General features: G+C 35.9%; 1 protein-coding gene and 1 long non-coding RNA gene across 4 annotated transcripts in view; one reads left to right on the forward strand and one right to left on the reverse strand.

The window, feature by feature from the left end:
• The window catches only part of LOC307005424, an 86,474-nt gene that overhangs the window by 17,478 nt on the left and 47,928 nt on the right, over positions 1 to 21,068 (forward strand). The gene's annotated exons all lie outside the window — the stretch shown is intronic.
• On the reverse strand, positions 10,482 to 20,707 carry LOC307005422 (uncharacterized protein). 3 transcript variants are annotated; one of them, XM_079625582.1, is made up of 8 exons: positions 20,571 to 20,707; positions 16,281 to 16,435; positions 15,351 to 15,488; positions 15,189 to 15,213; positions 14,938 to 14,970; positions 13,751 to 13,853; positions 13,610 to 13,657; positions 10,482 to 13,426 (listed from the first exon to the last, which is right to left on the reverse strand). In XM_079625582.1, the coding sequence occupies exons 1-7, from the start codon at positions 20,593 to 20,595 to the stop codon at positions 13,615 to 13,617; spliced, it is 522 nt and encodes a 173-aa protein (XP_079481708.1). In that variant the 5' UTR covers positions 20,596 to 20,707; the 3' UTR covers positions 10,482 to 13,426; positions 13,610 to 13,614. The 3 variants fall into 3 exon arrangements, with proteins under 3 accessions (XP_079481708.1, XP_079481707.1, XP_079481706.1); XM_079625581.1 differs by lacking the exon at positions 20,571 to 20,707 and having other exon boundaries at positions 10,482 to 13,421; positions 16,281 to 17,182; XM_079625580.1 differs by lacking the exon at positions 20,571 to 20,707 and having other exon boundaries at positions 16,281 to 17,182.

Consider the following 21,068-nt stretch of genomic DNA (forward strand, 5'->3'; position numbering starts at 1 on the left):
AAACACCTTAATTAACAGATAGAACTATCAAATTTTGTACATATATTCTTTAAAGGGTCTACTACTGATATATTTTGAGAATTATACTCCTGCATATATATTTTGCTCGTAAGATTGTGACCGGTAGTATAACACAGTGTTTCAGTTGAAAACACAGGTTTTGGCTGTTAATAGTTATCAATTGTTTGTTTATTATTACACAGTTTAAAACTATCAGATGTGTTGGACCTTCTAGACGTACGTGACCCCCCCCCCTGTGTGCTGTGTGCAGCAAACAGAGGCATTTAAAAGTGATTGATAGTGATGGATCAGATAGGGAGTACCAGGGTGAAACGGCCTATTTGCCAGGTAGATTATTGAATGGCGATGCAGAGGTGAAACATCTGGAGGATGAGGCAGATGTTCATGAGAACCAATTGGTGTGCGCCACACATCACCACAAACAACCCTTTCTACAATACAGCCCATCTTTAGTGCACTGAATGAGTGCACACACATCTCCCTGAAACTGGCCTATGGCTATAGGCAGGGCCCAAGTGTAGTCCTTGGTCTACTCTAGCCCATAGAGGTCTAGCCGAACAAGCGGGAGTTCATCCAGGGTGTAACTTTGTCCATGACAACCTTTTCATCACACTAAACCTCCATCATGAAATGACAAAGCGAGGTTATGGATGTCTTGGAATGTGTTGCGTAAATAGGCCTAATTGAAGAATTTGTTTGAATTCTGACTATGGTGTTTCCCACCGGTCACTATTGTGACCGAGTATAAAACCTAATATTTCACTAACTTAACCAACATAAAATCAATAAGGGCATAAAGTTTGTGTGTTAGGGAGGTCTAAGGAGTAAAATGCTTGTATTCAAATTGCAAGAAAAAATTTGGAACGGGTTAATGACGCATTTTTAAAGACATAGACCTATTTATTATTAAGTTGCCTTATGTGTCCAACTCACCTAAGTTAATGATGTTAATACAAAATACATAGGCTACTAGAACCATGGGCCAAGACATTTCTTTTAATATGATTTGTTCTGATGAGGCAATAGCAGGCTATAAATAGCAACTGACAAAAGATACAGTAACCTAATAAGAATTTTGTGTCACATGATCTCACATAATTTAACAGTTACAGTCAGGGACATGTAGAGTTCCCCAGGGGCAGGTGCTCAAATGTAAAAAAATCAATACATAATAATAATAATATATATTCCATTCATATTTTGATCATTATTTTCATATATATATAGGCCTATATAATAAGTCCTTTCACGTCGCCATCTCGCATGTTCTTGCAGCCTACACTTTACACAATAGGCCTCTGTGGCACTTGGGCTTCATTAACTATGATAGTTTCCTCAAATATTAAACGATGTATAAATAAAAGTGAATCAAACACTACCATGAATGCGACTTTTGGTGCTTCATGGTTTGTGTAGTGCTTTGTAGTCATTTTACAGAATATGTTTGGTTATAAATGTTTTGTCATTAGGCCTGTTTCTTCTGGCATGCAGAAAAAGTCACAGGGAAAAACAATTTTGTAAAATCAAGTAAAAATTATTTTAAATTCTTGGTTTAAATTCTTAATATTTTTATTTAATAAGTGAATTACTCTGCTTCTCCTGGGAGAAATGAATGGCAGTTTCACTCTCTCTCAGCATGTGATTGGCAGTTCGCTATTGATGTCACACCTAAACTCAGGATCAAATTTTTTTTTTACATTTACAAAAGGAATAGAGAGCTGGGAATCCAGATTGTTGTATGACACCAAACCCATTCAGCTTGTCTGGTCAAATGAAATCAGAACTAGTCACCCTTATCAGTCCTTATCACACCAATGAATCGCACACACTCTTTGACTAAACTTCTGATGCATAACTGCAAATCTAAATCTAATGGGCCGTGTAGAAGTGGTTAGAACTAGAAGTGTGGAGATTGTCATTTTATTGATCAATTTATCATTTCTAAATGAAGTTTGTATTATTTACAAACCAGTTATTTTGGAGTTGTCAGTGATTCATAAGATCACTTAGAAATTATTAGAAAGTAAATGTAGTTAATTCAGGTATTATAAAGCATTTAGTGGTCAGTTACTATTTTTGTGAGCTCATCTAAAGTGAGGACTATTTATACTTTGTAAAGCATTTACAAAGGATATTTAAAGGCTCATTTGTCTTCTAAACAGAAAAAAGAAACCAACACAACACAGTGCAGAACATAGACATATTAACAGCCTTTAAATCTCCTATGTAAATGCTTTACAAGGCATAAACAGTCCTCACTTTAGATGAGCTCACAAAAATAGTTTACTGACAACTACTAAATGCTTTATGAATTAAACCTGAATTACAGTAGTAATACATGTTAATAAAGCATTTACTAACACACTAAGTAACTATTACTATATGTCTGAATAATAAGATGTATGAATAATATACATTTAAATAGTTTATTAATAATTTACTTACACTTTCTAAGTGTATGAACCACTGACAACTCCTAAATAACTGGTGTGTAAATAATGCAATACTTCATTTAGAAATGATAAATTGATCATTAATAAAGTATGAAAAAACTATTATTAAACACATTATAGATATGGTTTTTAAATAAAGTATTAAGCATTTATAGCTGTATTTATAAACTGCTAATTAATGTCTATTAATGCTTTATAAATGATGAATCGACTGTTTAATGCTTAACTAATGATTAATAGTGTGCAGTTATTATAAAGTGTTACCCATTATTCTCTAATATTCTGGTTAAAGTTGCACGTATTAAGCAACAACAAATTTATTTTTTATTAAAACATCTTTAATTGTAAGATAACAAAGCATTTCCTCTTATTTGAGCCACTTGATTTTACTTGATCTGTGTGAAAGAAATTAGTCAAGAGCTTTAAATAGTGTCTATAAAAGACTAAATAATATATGCCACTGTTTCCAGAAGGAAATGTAAAGCTGTTATTGTATAGCTTAGCTTCATAAAATAAAATAAAATATGTATTTATGACTAGTGGAGGATGATTTATGGCTTTTTACATTTTTTTGATAAAATTCAGATATTAAGAACCAAGTGATGATATTTTGTGTTGAATGAATTGGAGACCCCCTTGTATTTGTGAGCATAGTTATCTGACATTATGGGTTACTTGGCCCATGTTATAGGTGAGCGTTGATCTACTTTGGCATAGAAAATATCAAATTCATAGAAAACATAGCATAGAAAACATCAAATTCAAAAGAATCATTGGTGCAAGTTGATTCAAAGTTTGCGTCATCTGAAGTTTTTTTTTAAGGCGATAGAAGATCAGTTAAATACACAGGAGCTTAACCATTTAGGCCCTTATAGGTCAGCAATACTTTGTAATTGAAATGGAACTTAATAGATGTGTTGATATAATACAATTGGTGTTATATGATCATATTTTCCTGACCTGGTAAGAACTATAGCAGTTGCATTTTGGACTGATTGTAGCTTGTTTAAGGATGCAGCAGGACGACCAGCTAGTAATGCATTACAGTAATCCAGTCTAGAGGCCATGATGGATGCATGAACTAGGTTTTCTGCATCAGAAACAGATGGCATGTTCTGTAGCTTAGCAATGTTTTTGAAGTGGAAGAAGGCTGTTTTTGTAACATGAAATATGTTTTTCGAAAGATAAGTTGCTGTCAAATATAACACCCAGGTTTTTACTGTACAGGTGAAACTCAAAAAATTAGAACATCGTGCAAAAGTTAATTTATTTCAGTAATTCAACTTGAAAGGTTATTTAGGAAATATATTAAATAGACTCATTACATGCAAAGTGAGATATTTCAAGCCTTTATTTGTTAGAATTCACAGCTATGTAAATAAAGCTATGAAAACCTTTTCACAATATTCTAATTTTCAATTTGGGGTTTTCATAAGCTGTAACCCATAATCATCAAAATATAACAAATATATAACAAATATAATTTATCAAATAACAAATATAATTTATCATATAACAAATATAATTTAAAATATAACAAATTAGTTTCACCTTTAAGTTGAATTACTGAAATTAACTTTTGCACGATATTCTAATTTTGGAGTTTCACCTGTAGAGGATTAAGTAACAGTACATTCTTCTAAATGCAAATTGTATTCTAAGAGATTCTGTGTACAGGTTTTCGGTCCAATAAGTAAAACCTCAGTCTTATCTGAATTAGAAGAAAATTACAGGTCAACCACCTATATTATTGTAATGGTGGTTGGTGGCAGAGGGCACTTCACATCAGACTATTATCACTCCCTCACAAACTACATTTCCCATAACTCACTGCCCGGACTCATTACCCTGTTAGTCTCAGCCTATTTATACCATGTTCACTCATTCACTCACTGCGAAGTTTTGTATGTTGTTGCACTGCATTTCCGAGCGTTTTGCCTGGTTTCATGTCTCTTGGTTTTTGGATTTCTTGCCTGTTCTGTGGATTACTCTTTTGCCTCTGACCCCTGCCTGTTTTGTTTGTTTGTTTGTTTGTTTGGACTGCCTACCTGTGTTTTGACCTATTGCCTCCTGTCCTGTATATTGGATTACGTGTCTGGATCGGCTCTTAATTAAGGCTATGTTTACACGGAAACGATCTGAAGAGAAAACGCAAAAGAGGCGTTGCGTTATCACTTTTTATTCTGCGTTTAGACGAGCGTTATGGGGGGAAATCTGTGTGCATATGGTGACGCAAAAGTGTGTGAAATTCGATGTAGTGTGCACTCCAGGAGGCTAGGTGGCAATGTGGAGCACTGAAAGTGAAAGAGACGCTGACACTGTTTTTCATGTTTAATACGGTAAAGCTGCTGCTTTAACCCTCGGTGCTCTTTTTTTTTTTTTGTCAGTGTCATAATCCTATATTTTAGTTTGATAATGTTTTGTTATTTTCCTGTACTGGCGCATGCCTGTGGCGTAAACACGTACTCGGCGCCTTAACTGTCTAGCAGACTTTTGCGGGAACGCGACGGTGGAGCGTTTTTAAGATTTCCACTCTGGAGGGTGGTTTCACTTTTTTGCGTTTTTAAGCCCCAAAAACGCTGTTGCCGTATAAACGAAAGTCACAGCCGATAAAATATTTTTACGTTTTCACCTGCGAGCGTTCTCATGTAAACAGGGCCTAAAGCTGCATTTGGATCTCAACCTTCGCTTCGTGTCTCGGAGCAGTTCGTAACAATTATATGTTTACCACACTCTGTCAACTTGGATAATCTGGTCCTGATGAAATAAAACTATCAACAGTGGACACTATTTCCATGTTTTCTTATAATATTACCAAGTGGCAGCATATATATTGAAAATAACAGAGGGCCTAACACAGATCCTTCCGACACTCTATAATGACGTTATCTTAGATTTTCCCCAGTTTAAATGGACAAAATGGTAACGGTCTGATAGGTACGACTACGATGTAAACCACTTTAATGACTGTCCTCGATTACCAGTGAAATCTTGTAGTCATTCTAAGAGTATGTTATGGTCTATAGAGTGGAAAACAGCACTAAGATCAAGTAAGACTCGTGTTGAGATTCAGTCTTGGTTAGAAGTATGTCATTTGTAATTTTAACAAGCTTTTCTGTGCTACAATGGGGCCTATATAATTGCATGATGGAGCACAATTGAGCAGACAACTTTTCTAGTATTTTAAACATAAATGGAAGATTTGAAATGGGTCTGTAATTTGGATCTAGTTGTGGTTTAATGAGGGGGTTAATAACTGCCGGCTTGAATGGTCTTGGGATATGACCTAGAGATAGAGACGTTAATATACTGAGAAAAATAAGTTATATAGTAGAAGAAGCTCTTCTGCTACAGGTACCAACTCTTTCAGTAGTTTAGTGCGTATTGGATCTAATTAACATATTGTTGGTTTAGATGCAATGATAAGTTTATTTAGCTAGACTATAGTTGTAAAGCGCACTGCAATTACATAGTTTGACCAACTTGTAATTGAATACTCAGTTCAAGTGATGTCTGTTTATTTGTTCATTTAGCCACTGTACTAAACAAAAACCTTGTATTGTTTTGATTATTTTCTATGAGTTCGCGGAGATGCTCATCCGGGACATGCTGTATTTCTACAAGATTCTAAAGATGTCTATATGAGTTTTATTCCATTTAGGCTCTAGATTTTGAGTTTATCTCTTGATAGTATGAATATTACTGTTGTACCATGTGCAGTACATTTCTCTTTAACCTTGTCTTCTCCCTAGCCTAATCTGATGGGTGCAACAGTTTCTAATGTTCTAGAGAAAATGGTGCACATACTGCTAGTTTTTTCCTGAAGTTCATTTGTGTTTTGGTGCACTGAGCGGCTGACACAGATCATGCAGGTTATTTGTGAATCTTGCGTTGGGATAATTGTTCTACCTGCTTGATAACGTCATGTAATATGGCAAATATCAGCAGTATGCAGTATGCACGTTACAAGATAGTGATCAGTGATATCATCACTTTGCTGTAGAATATCTATCAGTATGATTGGTTCCATGTGATATAATTAAATGTAGTGTCTAGTAACATTTTGCTTGACCCCAAAGGAGTTTAGTAAATCTGTAAACGAAACCCCTTACCACATCATTTGTATTATCTATGTAAAGGTTACATTTCAATCAATGCTTTTCACTCAAGTCTTCCACCAGACAGTCATAGCTATAAAATAAAAATAAAATCTTCCTACTTTATTTTTTTATTTAACTTTTAATTTTTTTAAATGTTTTTTTAAATGCATTGTTGTTCCAGTAGAAGTACATTGAAAAAAGTATTACAGCCCTCCTTGCTCATAGGGCCCTTTTCTTTTTTCTTTTCTTTTACCATGTACATAAAAAGCCTGTTTGAAGTAATCAAACATTGTAATCATTTTATAACATTTTGTTTAGCTGACCCCAAACTTCTCAGGTGCATACAGGGATGGAGCCACAACACATTCCAAGCTTTATGATCCGCCATACACTATTTATTTTACAACAAAATTCAATATAAACAACATTAGCTATTATAGCTATACAAGTGCTCTGTGTAAAAGGAATGAATAGTTAGGTCAACTCCCAAATACACAAAGCAAAGAAAACGTGTTTTGTTATTTATCACTGTGGACATGTGTGTGGCTATTTGACACTTCACAGAGTCCACAAAATCTTTCATTGTGAAATGCTGTTGTAAAAATAATGGATGACTCAAGAAAAGTGACAAAGGAATCTCCCTAGGAAGGCACTCCAAACCCAAACATCAGTGGAAAGTTTAGCAACGAATTTGAGCATGTGTACTAATGAATTATTTGCCTTGAGGAGAAAATAGAAAGTGGTGTGATCTGTACCCCTCCACCACATGGTTATTACAGTTCATTCCTCCCTGCATCATTTCCTGTTCTGTGATAGCTGAGGTGATGTATGAGGAGATCTTATACTGGCATGTGATTGGCTGCATGGATCTGCTTGGATTCTGTTGTTAACTTGGTAACCTGACAAAAACTTAATCACATGCTTTGGGAATTCCCAGCACTCGTCAGTAATGTTTGTTACTGTTGTGACAAAATGTGAGGTGTGTGCTCACTGTGCTGAGAATATCTGTAAAGGTCTGTGATATTCCTTGCATACACAATACATATGAAGCATGCATGTGGGGGGTCATTGGAATAATACTTTTATAAATTGCAATCAACAAAAAGCACCCTCTAGTAACAAGCTTTCTCTGAGAGGCGTGGCGTCTGAATCCTCCCCCTCGCCTAATGCCAGTATGGGACTTATCATCAGTGCTCAGTGCGCTGTCTGACCCACCCTTCGAGACGGCCGGATGGAGCGACTTGAAAGTGCCCCCTCTTGAACGAGCTGCTGTTCGTGCTAGCGTGTGGGAAGCGTGTGGGTGATTTATGCCCTCTGTTAGCAGTGCTTGTATAGTTTGGCCCGGGTCCAGGCGACTGCATGATTATGCTCACGCCCAGACATGGCTACACACCTTAAGTGCTCTTAACGCCATTCAGAGCGCAGGTTACAACAATACACACGCGTCCTGCTCCCCCGAGCAGGTTTAATACTGAAAGGTTGGTGACCTTTCCAACGTGATGACGTACTACGTGCGCATCTCAGAAATAGTACAAGATGGGCATGTGTGGCTAAAAAGTATATCATTTTTATTTTTAGAAAATGGCCGATCATTTCGCTAGATAAAACACTTATTTCTCAACTGGGATCGTGTAGAGCCTTTGAAGCTGCATTGAGACCTATGATTAAGACTGATATTTGGACCTTCTGTTGGTTGCCATTGAAGTATATATGAAGTATATATTGAGAAAAATCCTGGAATGTTTTCCTCAAAAACCGAGACATTTTCTGTGGCTGAGTGAAGACAGTTGAAAACTGTCCAGAGTAAAGGGCGTGCCGAAAGGAGGCATGCTCTGACAGACAGCTTTCGCAACCAATGATAAAGACCTTTTAGCACACCCCATCTGTCACGCCCATTACTCCAACTTGCAGAAACCTAAACGTGACATTGAAACGACAAACTTGGTCGCTTTACATGTCAGTCAGACGGCCTCTGTGAGCAGTCAACTGAAGCAACTAGAGCCTAGACCTTGCTGTATGAGTTCATATAACAGTCAATGTTATTCAACCACAGATATCTCAAATATGACACTTCAATACAGATACAAACAAAATGCTGTACTGTTATGCGATTCATAGGTGCACATTACATTTCTGAAACACTAACCATGTTGTGTGTAATGAAGTGTTATGTTACTCATTCATCATTATGTCATTCACACCCAGAAATTGCAAGCCTATTACTTTGTCTAGTATGCCATTGCAATTTATTGTCTTAATACTTGAACTATCTTTAGGTATTTTGTCAATAATTAGATATGTCAAAGTAAACAGTGAAGTTTTAATGAACAAAAGCAGGTCATAAGAAAGGGTAATACACACAAGAAGGATCTGTAAAGCTGTTGTTGAAAAGCTATATGAATACTACGTGGATGATGATTCATCTGTTCTCCTCAAATTGATTGAGGATATTGATGATGTGTTTATTGAGCTTGAGGACCTCAAATACCCACTTCAGTGTCAGAAAGGCCCACCAGGGGTGTATTTGTGAGCAGCTATCTGACATAAGTCCTGACTTGGCCCATGTTAGAGGTGAGTATTGATATACTTTGTAAAGTTAACTGAAGAAATAAGTAATGTAGACATCAAAATTATCTTATGGAAACCAGATGATTTTGCACTTAGTCAGCAGGGGATTTCACAAAAGAAATCGAGCATTATGTGTATGCTTGCAACTGAATGCATCAATAAATCACTAAATCTAAATGGCTTTAATTGACCATACTTCATTTATCATATTAATTCACATTATATGACATTTACAATAGAAGAGCTGCTATACAATATTAATTTTTAAGCTTTTATATACAGTATTGGCAAGAGGAAATTACCCATGTGAACAAATAAGGGGTATTTTTAACCAGCAGTATACAAGTAACTTCCTTTTTCAACATCAGTCAAAATGAGGTAAAATTCAAACTCAGCCAATACTCTTCTCAGCTGCACTCTTATCTTACTTGAGGTGTAGAAAAATAAACCAGGCACACATTGAAATGTTCTTATACCATTTTATTTAACAGAAATCCTTCATAAAGATTTTGCACCTAGTCTAGAAGTACTTAAAAGGAATACACAATTACAAAGAGTAGTGATTCCATGCAATACAATAGCCAAGCAAATATTACTAAACATTATTCATGACACGTACAGTATAATGTTTTAAAGGGGTCATATAATGCCATTTTTGTACAAGCTAATATGATTATTTAGGGTCTAAATTAAAAGTTTGTAATATACTTTAATTAAAAATTCTCATTAGTATTGTAAGAAAACACTCATTTTACCTGGTCAAAAACAGCTCTGTTTTCAGCACGCTGTTTTAGTGCAAATGTCTTTAAATGATAATGAGCTTTGCTCACCCCGCCCCACTGTTCTGTGGGGCGTTTTTTACACAACACACGTGGAGTGTTGCCTTGACAACAGTTGAGGCTATATTTTGAAGAATGGCAGCGGGAGTCTCTGAGGATAACATAATAACTATAACGCATTGTTCAGTATAAACGTGGAATTATTAATAATATTGAGAACGTCGTAAAAACATGACGTAATGTAACGTTACCCTGAGTGTAAACATTAAGTTAGCCGCATTCATCGTGAAGCGTGCTAGCGATTTGCAAAGATTAATATAAAGGTTAAAAAAATGTTACACTCACTTCTTCTGGAGGTTCAGCAGGAACACGAATAGTTGGTACAGATCCTTTTTTCAGGATCAGCTTCTTAGCAAAACCAGCTTTATATTGACCCTCATTTGTAAAGCAGTCTGGTGAAAAATGATTTGCGCAAACAAAAAAAACATTTGTCCTGGGGAATATTCCCTTCAAAAGCAAAACTCAGCCACTGAGTCTTCAGCGGTTCTGATCTAGGAACATTAACCCTTTCACACGTAAGTTTAAAATATTCTAACTGACCCCCCAGCGTGAGTTTTTCAAGGCGACCGTTATTTAGAACCTGTCACTTTATCGTTTCCATGGTGACGCGTCATTGCTTGTCACGTGACACAGCGCAAACACAACACAGCACTGAATGAATGATGATCTGCTTTTATGTAATTTTCTCTTTTTGATTCAAAATATTCAAAAATATGTTAGATATAGCATGAAACACAGATATTCCGATTGTCAAATATGTGCATGTGGATGTGTTTGGTTGTTTAAACACTTTTATAACGATCGCGTTAGTTGAGCTGTATGCGCGATGGGCGGCGCCATGTTAGTTTGTGCTGGATTTACAACACGTCAATTTGACCGTTCGCAAAACCCCGCCCTCTAACGGTTCTCGTCCAATCCTAGCTCAGCAACTGTAACTAAGGAGGAGGACCTCCGTCAAACATTCCGATTTCAGCAAGATAGTGCAATGATGCGCCTATGGCATGAGGTCTGCACGGGCTTAAAACTTGCTGTATTTTATGATTGCTTGCAACTATTATTAAAAAATAGGCTACAAACACGTTTCACGAGGCACTGCGGCCTCTCATCAGTCAGCAAACAAGAGGAAAAAAAAGAGAAAAAGCACGGACTTACTAATTACGAAACTTTGATGTGGTTGAACAGGAACACAGTCACAAATTCCTCTGGAACTCAAACATTAAACTTCAAAACAAAGTTTGCGCAGTTGCACAACTATTTACACAAATATATCCTTCTCAGTCGGCTACGAGTTATGAAGAGAACCGCATCGAGAGTTGATGGTTTCAGGGCGTCCTCTGATTGCAGTGTTGTGACTGAAATAACGCGCGCGGGAGCACATGCGCAAAACAGTTTTGTAAAATGATATATGATCAAATAAAAATTATTGATATATCATTTTACAAAACTGTTTTGTGCATGTGCTCCCGTGCGCTATTCTGTCTATACTTTCTGTCGTGCCCTGGAGGATATGTCTGCTGCATTACTCCAAAACCAATCACTTAATGTGTGGAGCTCAACCCAGCCATGGCTATGGTTCTCAATTGTTTGACGGGCGTAGTAACAATAACTAAGGGGCGTGGCTTTTGCGAACGGTCAATTCCTCCACTTCTCACAAAATACATGAAAGTAAGTGGCAGGTTAACTGGGAGAAGAATAGGGTAAAATGTAAAGCTACTTAAACATTGTGTATCTGATATGAATAAAACATGTCGTCTTATTATGATGGAAAGGATTATTATTGGCGCTTCCATAGACATCTGTGTGTATTTTACAAACTCAAATTCATTGGTTTGCTAGTACTTATGTGATTTTAAATGCCTGAAACCTAAAATAAACATTATGTGGTTGAAAACACTGAATAGTTGTGATGTATGACAAGCGCGAGCACGTCCATCTCTGGCTCAGCGCCAGCCAACGCGCGAAAGCACATTTGAATTTAGCAGTTGATCACGTGATGCGCTGACCGTTCTAATCACACCGGTGTGATCGTACGCTCCAGGGACCAGCCAAGACTGATCACACCGGTGTGATCGTACGTGCGAAAGGGTTAAAAAGACTGCTGTGTTCCTCATTGCACCCAAGAACAGAACACCACAATCGCTTAGACGCCATTCTGCTCATAGACAGTGCTCCAGCGTATATCAACAATGACGAGCGGACTATGATTGACAGCTCGCGAGGGCGGGTCTGTGTTGAAACGCTGCTGTCAATCAACAATCGTGGGAGGGGCGTCGATTTTGTGACGTCACAAAATCGAACAGCTCAATTTGAGACAGGGTAAAACATATAAGGAGATTAAAAAAAAAAACACTGGATTGATTTTTATCATTTTATGATGGTTGTGTACAGGCACTGCCAACACACATTTCAGTGCAATCAACTTGTAAAAGTGCATGTACCATTATATGACCCCTTTAAACAGACATTTGATACAAATCTAGCAGTGCCAGTTTCCTTTTCCTACAATGTGATAGTGAACACCTGATTAATAATTAAAATAATTAAATTTGTTACATTTATATAGTGCCTTTCTGTGTACTCAAAGCGCTTTACATATGGAAGGGGGAATCTCCTCAACCACCACCAATAGAGATGACAATATACAGTAAATCAATGGCTACAGTATAGGGAGGAAATAACTTTGTCAGCATATGCCCATATAGAGAGCATTTTGATTCAACCCCCCACCCCCCTTTATGTTTATGTTAATTATTGTATATTTTTCGAACACAAACATAAAAATTTTATGGCAGATCTAAAGCAGTGATAATGCTAAGTGAATTTAACTAGTAATGCATTCGATTCGATGTGTACTCACTGGCACAGCATTTCATTTCATTTTGCTTCCACAGCAGCAATTAACAGAAATACTTGCCCTGGTCATACAGTTACTTTTATGCACACTATAGTGCTATGCAATCCACCAAGTTATTTCCCATAAACTGATTGGACCAATGATAGATATTCATAATACAAATTATATAGTTACATTATCCTATAAGTTAAATATATTAAGTTACAATATAATTTAGTTATGTATTTATAGTCCTACTTGCGCACATATCATGTCCGTTTGCATAACGGACACAAAATTATTATTTTTATGATAAAATATTTTCAATATTTTTCATATGTGCACCTTATAAGTATTTATATATAAATATGGTTCAATGATATATAACTGAATAATATAATTACTTCATCATGTAGCTCCATGTAGGTTAGTTAGAGTCCCAATCACAATTTAAAAATCATGCAATCTATGTAGCCAGCATAAATAGAATAATAGAACTAATATAAAACAGGGCCATAATATGGTTATGGTCTTGCTATATGAAAGATAAGAGTATAGTTATGAATGATTGAAGATGAAATGCCCAGGTGCAATGATGTAACTTCTTCTGTGCTTAAATAAAAAGGAAAGGGAAAAGCCTTTTAGAAACTGTAGTCACTGCTGTTTGCACTATAATTTACTGCTTACCGGTAATATAATGTAGTTTATTTCAAAGGATAATACCAAAGATAATGATTTGGACTATTCATAAACATCCTTACTGCAGTATTTCAACAAAATACCAATGCTACATACCAGAATCAAAGATCAGCAGGATCTGTACTGCTAGAAGAATATCCTTGCCTATAAGCACAGAATTACACAAATATTAAAAGACAAATATTACTCAAAGCCATGTGTTTATCTTGTTCATGCCAGTTTTTAAGAGGCCCTTACCTTTGTCTTTTCTGACGAAGCACAATGGTGACAGTGACAGTACCAAACACCACAAAAGCACTGGCTCCAATCAGAACACCAATTCCCCAGTTAGGAAAACCCACTGGGAAAACAAACAAACAAACAGACACAACAGAGATGTGTGAGAATATTAGAGCACTTTAAGATAAAGTACATAATTTAACAAGAAAAAAAAAAAATCAAAGGCAAAATATCTTTTTTGCACAGAAAAAGTCATACAGATTTGGAACTATTTGAGGGAGATAAAATGATGACTTTTTAATTTTGGGTATACTGTCGTTTTAACATATTTATCATCGTTTACACAAATACACACAAGGCTTTCGTGAATGACTTTGCTTGTAATAAAACAACCTCCGAAATCCCTGTGGAGAACCTTCAGCATATCCGCCAGAAGTAAAAATCCTATTCATTTTCTATATAGAGGAATAGCCTAGTTTTTTGTTTTTTTTTACACTTAACATATCTATGATTAAGTAATAATATATACGCTTATGTAGAAGATACAAGTGAGTGATTTTAGAGGGTTTTTTTTGTTTTAAGAAAAAGTTTAATAGAGCCAAATTTTCAGTGAACAACTACACTACCCACAAGCTCTTACTATGAAAAAGAGCATGTGCCAAAAGTGCTCAGCAGTTACAGTCCACTACCATGAATCATGGTAAGCTACATAATTATGTCAGTATGTCTGCGCTCTTAACCTACATAAATATTTGAATAATTAGCAATAATATTCAAATATATTTATACGTAGCTTAGGCTATATTGTACCATTGTTTTTTTATTCAATTTTGTCATTCTCAATGGTTAGTTTGGTTCATAAACCTTTACAGATATTTCACAAATCCTTATGATGAAAATGAATAGGATTTTTTTTTCTAAATTGCTGGAAAGCAGGAGGTCACTGTTGCATTCCATTTTGCTCAAAGGATGGTGTTTGCTTGTGTTATGTTCACATTGTTGCACATTTGCTATGCTAAATAACTTACAAAAAAATTACAACACATGTGCATTCTGGTTTCTGGAACAGGATACTAGCTTGTTGGCCTAAAAAGCCTATTTTGGACTACAGAAAATGTACAATGACAACACTTTATTTGAGCACTTTCATGTTAACAGCTTGATACAGGTCAGCGCTATAACATTACATAAGCAGTTGACCTTACCTTCAGGAAGTATTGTCAGGGGAGTGGCATCACCTGAAATACAATAATTTCACTCAGTGCACATACTAGGACAATCTCAAGTCTTTTGTTCTTTTATTTGTAATTTTATTTGTTGTGAGAAACTTTTCTATGTGTATGCTTGTTGCAGACAGCAAATTCTTAACATAGCAAGTAGTATTCTACTTTCAAGGACAGGTAAACGGGCATGATTATAAAGATTGTGTAGTCATAGTAGTAAATCAATTACTTACAAGAGCACTGATGCTTTTCATTGATCTATAATAAATAAAAACAGAGTCCATAATGAAAGCATTAAGTGCAAATGTCAGTTCAGTTATGCAATTAAATTAATTTGAGGGCCTAGCAGTACATACAAATTAAAAACTATATTAAACAGTAATTAAAATAAATACATTGCCAGTGGGGCAGATGAGCAGACATTCAATTTTTTCTGGACATGATTGTAAGATGGCTGTGTTCGCTGTTGCCTTAATGATTGGTGGTATACATGTCATATTTCCATTAGCATCAGAAAGTCCAGCCAGTTTTTCCTGTTCAGGAGAGGGAGAGAGGATAGAAAGGCATAAACATTAACAAGAATAAAAATATGTATACATTTTCTTTTACACTAAGCTATGAGCAATGCATTGTTTAGAACACATTGTTGGGGGGAAAAACACTAGAAACCATTTCATCTTTTGGTTTTAGCTAACAACCCTAGTCATCGGAATTTCAGTTTGATTACTCATAAAATGTAGTCAGGTCTTAGTTTAACTCACAAATTCTCACAATCGGACTCAACTAACACAGAAACAATTGTACCTTGAGTCATTGTCTTGTTTCATCACCCAACCTCTCTAAAACTTAAAGGTAATGAACTGTTGTCCTGACATTCTCCTGTAACATATCCTGGCTGTAAGTGATTTCAAAGTGCCCTGAGGCATCATGCTTCATAATCGGAAAGAGGTTCTGGTGTTGGTGTACATTGCCCTTTTTCCTTTCAACCAGGTATTGTTCCGATTTCCAGCTTTTGTATTAACTGTCCACAGAACATTTTCCCAGAATCATTGGGAAAATTTCTTCCAACCTCATCTATCTAATTATCTTGTGTAGAAGTCAGACAGACATTCACTTACTTTTTCCTAGTTGGCCTTTTTAATTATCACTCAATGTCTTCAATAAAATGTTCAATAGAAAGTACAATTATTTGTGTGTTATTAGTGAAGTCAGATTGTGTTCATGTGACTTGGATGAAGATCAGAGCACATTTTACGAGTAATCAATGCAGAAATCCAGATATTTTCAAAGGGTTCACATGTTTTCTTAAGACATAACATATTTACATCTACAAGCCATTGGGTCTCGCAGTCACGGATGTCCTCCTTAACTGCATACGGAGCATTAAAGGAGAACAGTCCATCACTCAGTCTCCCCCCTGTGCATTGCAGGACATCCGCTGCCTGTGATGACAGTATGATGCACAGCAGCACGGCCACAACTGAAAGAGGACACGAAACAATCAGGTTCATTTCAAATGTTACAAAAATTAACACACAGAAGCCTATTCAAACTTTTTTTTGAGGCCAATGACCCCCAATGTCATGATCCCCTGTAAAGAGCCCACTTTCTAAAATTTTAGATATAACTACATTTTAAGATTCATTTATACAGTGCGAATAAAAATGGAGATGCAGAAAAAAAAAGAACTGCCATTTATGCTGTCATTGTAGTATTTAATAAAGCATTATCTGGAAAATATTATGAAAATATTGGGTCCCTGGACCAGTTTGAAAACTCCTGTTCTAGAGCCCAATCTCTAAATTGACAAACACACACATTCATGTATTATCAGCAGACAAGCGCTAAGCTAAATCAGAGCTCAAGTGTTTAGGCCAACACCATAATCAACAGTCTTTCATAAACTACAAATGACAACTTTGTCAACAGCAGCTTTCATGCTAATCATATTTAAACATCCTTTAATATGTGATCAACAAATATGAGATGGTTTAGACAAACGTGTCTGGCCATGACTAATATTTGATCTTCACTCAAACCACATGATAATAATACTCATCTTTCCTTAGTTTTAACCACACATAATTCAGTTTGCTGAATGTTTGTTCCTCTGCTACGGCTTCATATTTTCAGCAACGACTGGGGATCATTTCACTTGTACTTTGATAAATAAATAAAAGACAGTAATGTTATATTTCAAAGTAATTTAATTCATTAATCCATTCTAACAGATTTCCCCCTTGTATATTTTGATGTATAAAAAGTGAATGTGATTGTGCTGTCCAATCTCCAATGAGGTATATAGATTAAATGGTTAGGTACAAGACACTGCATTAAATAATGGCTAAATTCAAATTAATAACTTTGTGTACACACTGGGCTGCATTTCCTAAAAGCATCGTAAGCCTAAGTTGGTCATAGAGACCATTGGTGGCAGTTGTTCTTCGGTCAAATTAGGCGTACGATGCTTTTGGGGAAATGCAGCCCTATGTACAAGCATAGACAGCTTTCACTGAAGCCTGTAAGCCACAGAATCCACAGGGGCATTATTACTCATGGAACGGATACAAACAGTTTGATCATTTTCATAGGAAAAACTATTTAATTTCAAGGACGTGGGAGGAAAAAACGGTCCATACAATTGGCTTTTAATTAGACAAATACAACTGAGTTCTGTTACTTACAGTGTAGCATGCTTGTTTTTATTGACATTTACTGTTATTCATAAAGTTAATTATTATAGTATAATGTCATGTGTAACTAGGAGTGCAAAACGCTAAATTGTATATAACCATATCTGCTGCATCAAATGTGGTTTAAAAAGATATTTCACAGAATTTAACACACAGAGGCAGTATAAATGTATTTACACAGAAATAACAGTCACAAGAAACAATAAATGATGCTGCATTAAAAGTTTTTTTTTCAGGAAACCTACATAATTGTCTTCTTTACACCTAATTAACTGTTACTAGGGGTGTAATAATACTCATGTAACAAGCGATTTGATACACGATATCACCTCTTTTCATGATCTCACAATACAATAATTGCACAATATTTTAAAGCCAAATAGAATAAAAATTTTATTTTTTAAATTACATCTACATTTGATAAACAGTTAGCAAAAGGTAATGTTTATTAAAATGCTAAATTTGGTATTACAGCAGGAATAGACTTGGACTTTTTTTTTTTGGCTGGACTATCCTTTTAATTCAAAATTATGATAAAGTTAAGTATAACTAATATTTCATTACATGAATAATCAAAAAGGCAGTCTAGCATGTCTACTGGAAACCCCTCTGCCTTTTAATGTTTATTTAACCAGAGATACTGGACACAGTTCTTGGTTTTTGAAATGCTAATAGGCCACTCAAATTCTAAAGTTTAGTTTTAGAAGTACAGATCAACTGAGATTGTATGCTAATAAATTTGCCCATACTGCATCTGATGTCACTCACTAATTACTAACAAACGTTGCCAAACACCCACTCAAGACTTGAGTCGTGACAGCAAAACAAAGCCACCTTGTATGATGCAACCTTTTTTTTTTTTTTTTTTAAGTCTATGGATGCGTCCATATTAGGACTACCACAGCCATTTTGACTTTGAGAAAGGAAACAGAAACAGTAAGTGTTATCCATGGTTTCATACTTAACTACAGCAACAAAAAGATCTCCCCACTGTCTACAACAGTCTACTACAACAGATTAGACCAAATAAGTGCAACCATTCAATAAATGTGTTGAGAATTAGATTTAATAGCATCTTTGGTCAAGAGGAAAATTAAAGGTATACCTCATCTTTCCCCACATATTAAATTCACTTTCTGATGATAACAACATTTATTGTCAGGCACCCTAAATGAGAAGCGGTGATCTCCTTCTCTGACACATTGGTTTTAAGCAGGTCTTTGGCACACACAAATATTTTCCCAAAACAGTATAGTGCTACAATTTCAAAAATTACGTTAACTTAAAACTTGAATTTGTGTGTAAGGTCCAGGGCTGCGTTTCTCAAAAGCTTGTGAGCTGATTGTAGAGAGTCCATTGAGTGACTGACACGCGTCATATTCTGAAAACCACTCCCCACCTGGTTTTACAACGTGGAATCCAACACTCTCTATTGACTTTTTATTGCCTGAAGCTGCCTCCTTGTTATTTCTGACTTAACAACAAAACAATGTCTAAAAAATGCTATGTGACAGGGTAGACAGCAAACAAATAATAAAATAAGACATAACTATATTTTTATAAGCTCGACAGCTTATAAAAAACTTAGTTATGTTTTATTTTATTATTTAAATACTTTTTTTGTCGACCCCAAACAACGAGCGTTTAAGGACTGTAAAAAATAAGGACACAAAGGGGACCGTAATCTGTGACAGGATAGCTTATAGCTTAAATAAATATATTATATAAAACTGACATTTGGGTATTTGACTTCACCGTGACAAAATGTTTAATGCACACGTAGTGTATTTTTAGTGCATAGGCCTACTGAGTGTCAGGATTCCACAATATACCCATCTTAGTTCTGCTTTTTTAGCTAGTATGCTGTACACCCTGTCACATGGCAGCTTTTAGGCATTTCTGTCTTTTGTTAGAACTTAGAAGCAAGAAATGACAAGGATGCAGCTTCATGCAATACAAAGTCAATGGAGATGACGGTTGGATTGAAAAGGGTTGGGAATCGATTAAAATTGTTTTAACTAATGAATTGCACAATTTGATGTAATTAATTGAATTTTCCCCAAGCTTATAATCATCAATATTAAAATCACCTAATTAAATGAACACAAAATAGTCCTATATTAAAATATTACATCAATACATTAGTTTTCATTCAGTTCCTTGCAACAATCAGATTTAACATTTTTTTTTTAGTTTATAGTATACTAATCAAAATAAAGTATAGTCCTACACAGCTATTATTAGAGCATGTGATCAGAGCAGGTAATTTTACCATTGTTGCCCAGCATGGCTATACCAGCTCAGTAGGGCTATTGCAAACAGAAGTTTACTACTCAGAAATTTCACATTATTTGAGCGGACTTGCTTTTCCATTGCGTGAACGGTACATGATTGAAGCGAGCGTTTGGGCGACACCTGGCCGAGACACACACACACACACACACACACACACACACGGAGCGGAAAAGACCCGCAACCTGATCGCCGAACACGGAGGCATATTTTCAGCTTATATTTTCAGCCTTTTTTCTCTTTCGGCCAAAAACCGGTTCATACACAGCTTATTTTAACAAACATTCCTCCTAAAACTCCATCCTTGTCCTTCTCCATCATGACAGGGAGACTTGGTTCGGCACACTCGCATAGCAGCCTCAACAGGAAGTCATTGAAACGAGGCAATAAAGTTGCTGCGTCAATTGCGTATTTTTTTTTAACGCGTACATCTTAAATTAATCGCAAAGAGCGTTAATTCCCCCAGCCCAAAACAAAGTATAAAAAGAAGCCGCTGCTTTTTCAAATAAGTGTAAAACAGCCGCATCATGTCAACCATTCCTACAAGTTATTTTGTGGCTACCGCAGACCTGCAGATGATCATTTGTACATAGAAATGTAAGACAAATTAGTAATAATCAAAGAACTTACCGAGCAAAGCAACAGCTCTTGACATCTTTAAGGCTGAAGTGAAAAACAGAATGACCACTTCCTGATATAGCGAGTGAGGCCTCACCCCCAGAGGAGGGGGGAAATAAATAGGCTTGAGATGCGCCTTGCCTCGCCTGAAATGTATGCGAGAGTAGGCGGCTGCAGTGAGGGGAGGAGTGAAAAAAGTGCAGGCAAGCCGGACAGTTCTCTCTTCTCACAGTGGATCTGACACCTGTGAGATCAAAGATGGATATCCCGGGATTCACGCTCGTGCACAGTGTTGCTAATAAACTGGATGTAATTTAAGTTCTGTTGCTTAAATATGAAAATAAATATAATGAACAAGACACCCAAATCACTTGTTAGGCTATATAATCCCATTCCAAATGTGTTTATCAATCTTTTTTTTTTCTTTAATACATGTGTTTATATATATATATTTTAATCACATAATCCATATAGAGATCGCACTGTCAGAGAGTTTGGGAATATTCACAG

The sequence above is a fragment of the Phoxinus phoxinus genome (assembly GCF_949152265.1).
Source record: "Phoxinus phoxinus genome assembly, chromosome: 10".
In the NCBI taxonomy this organism is placed as follows: domain Eukaryota; kingdom Metazoa; phylum Chordata; class Actinopteri; order Cypriniformes; family Leuciscidae; genus Phoxinus; species Phoxinus phoxinus.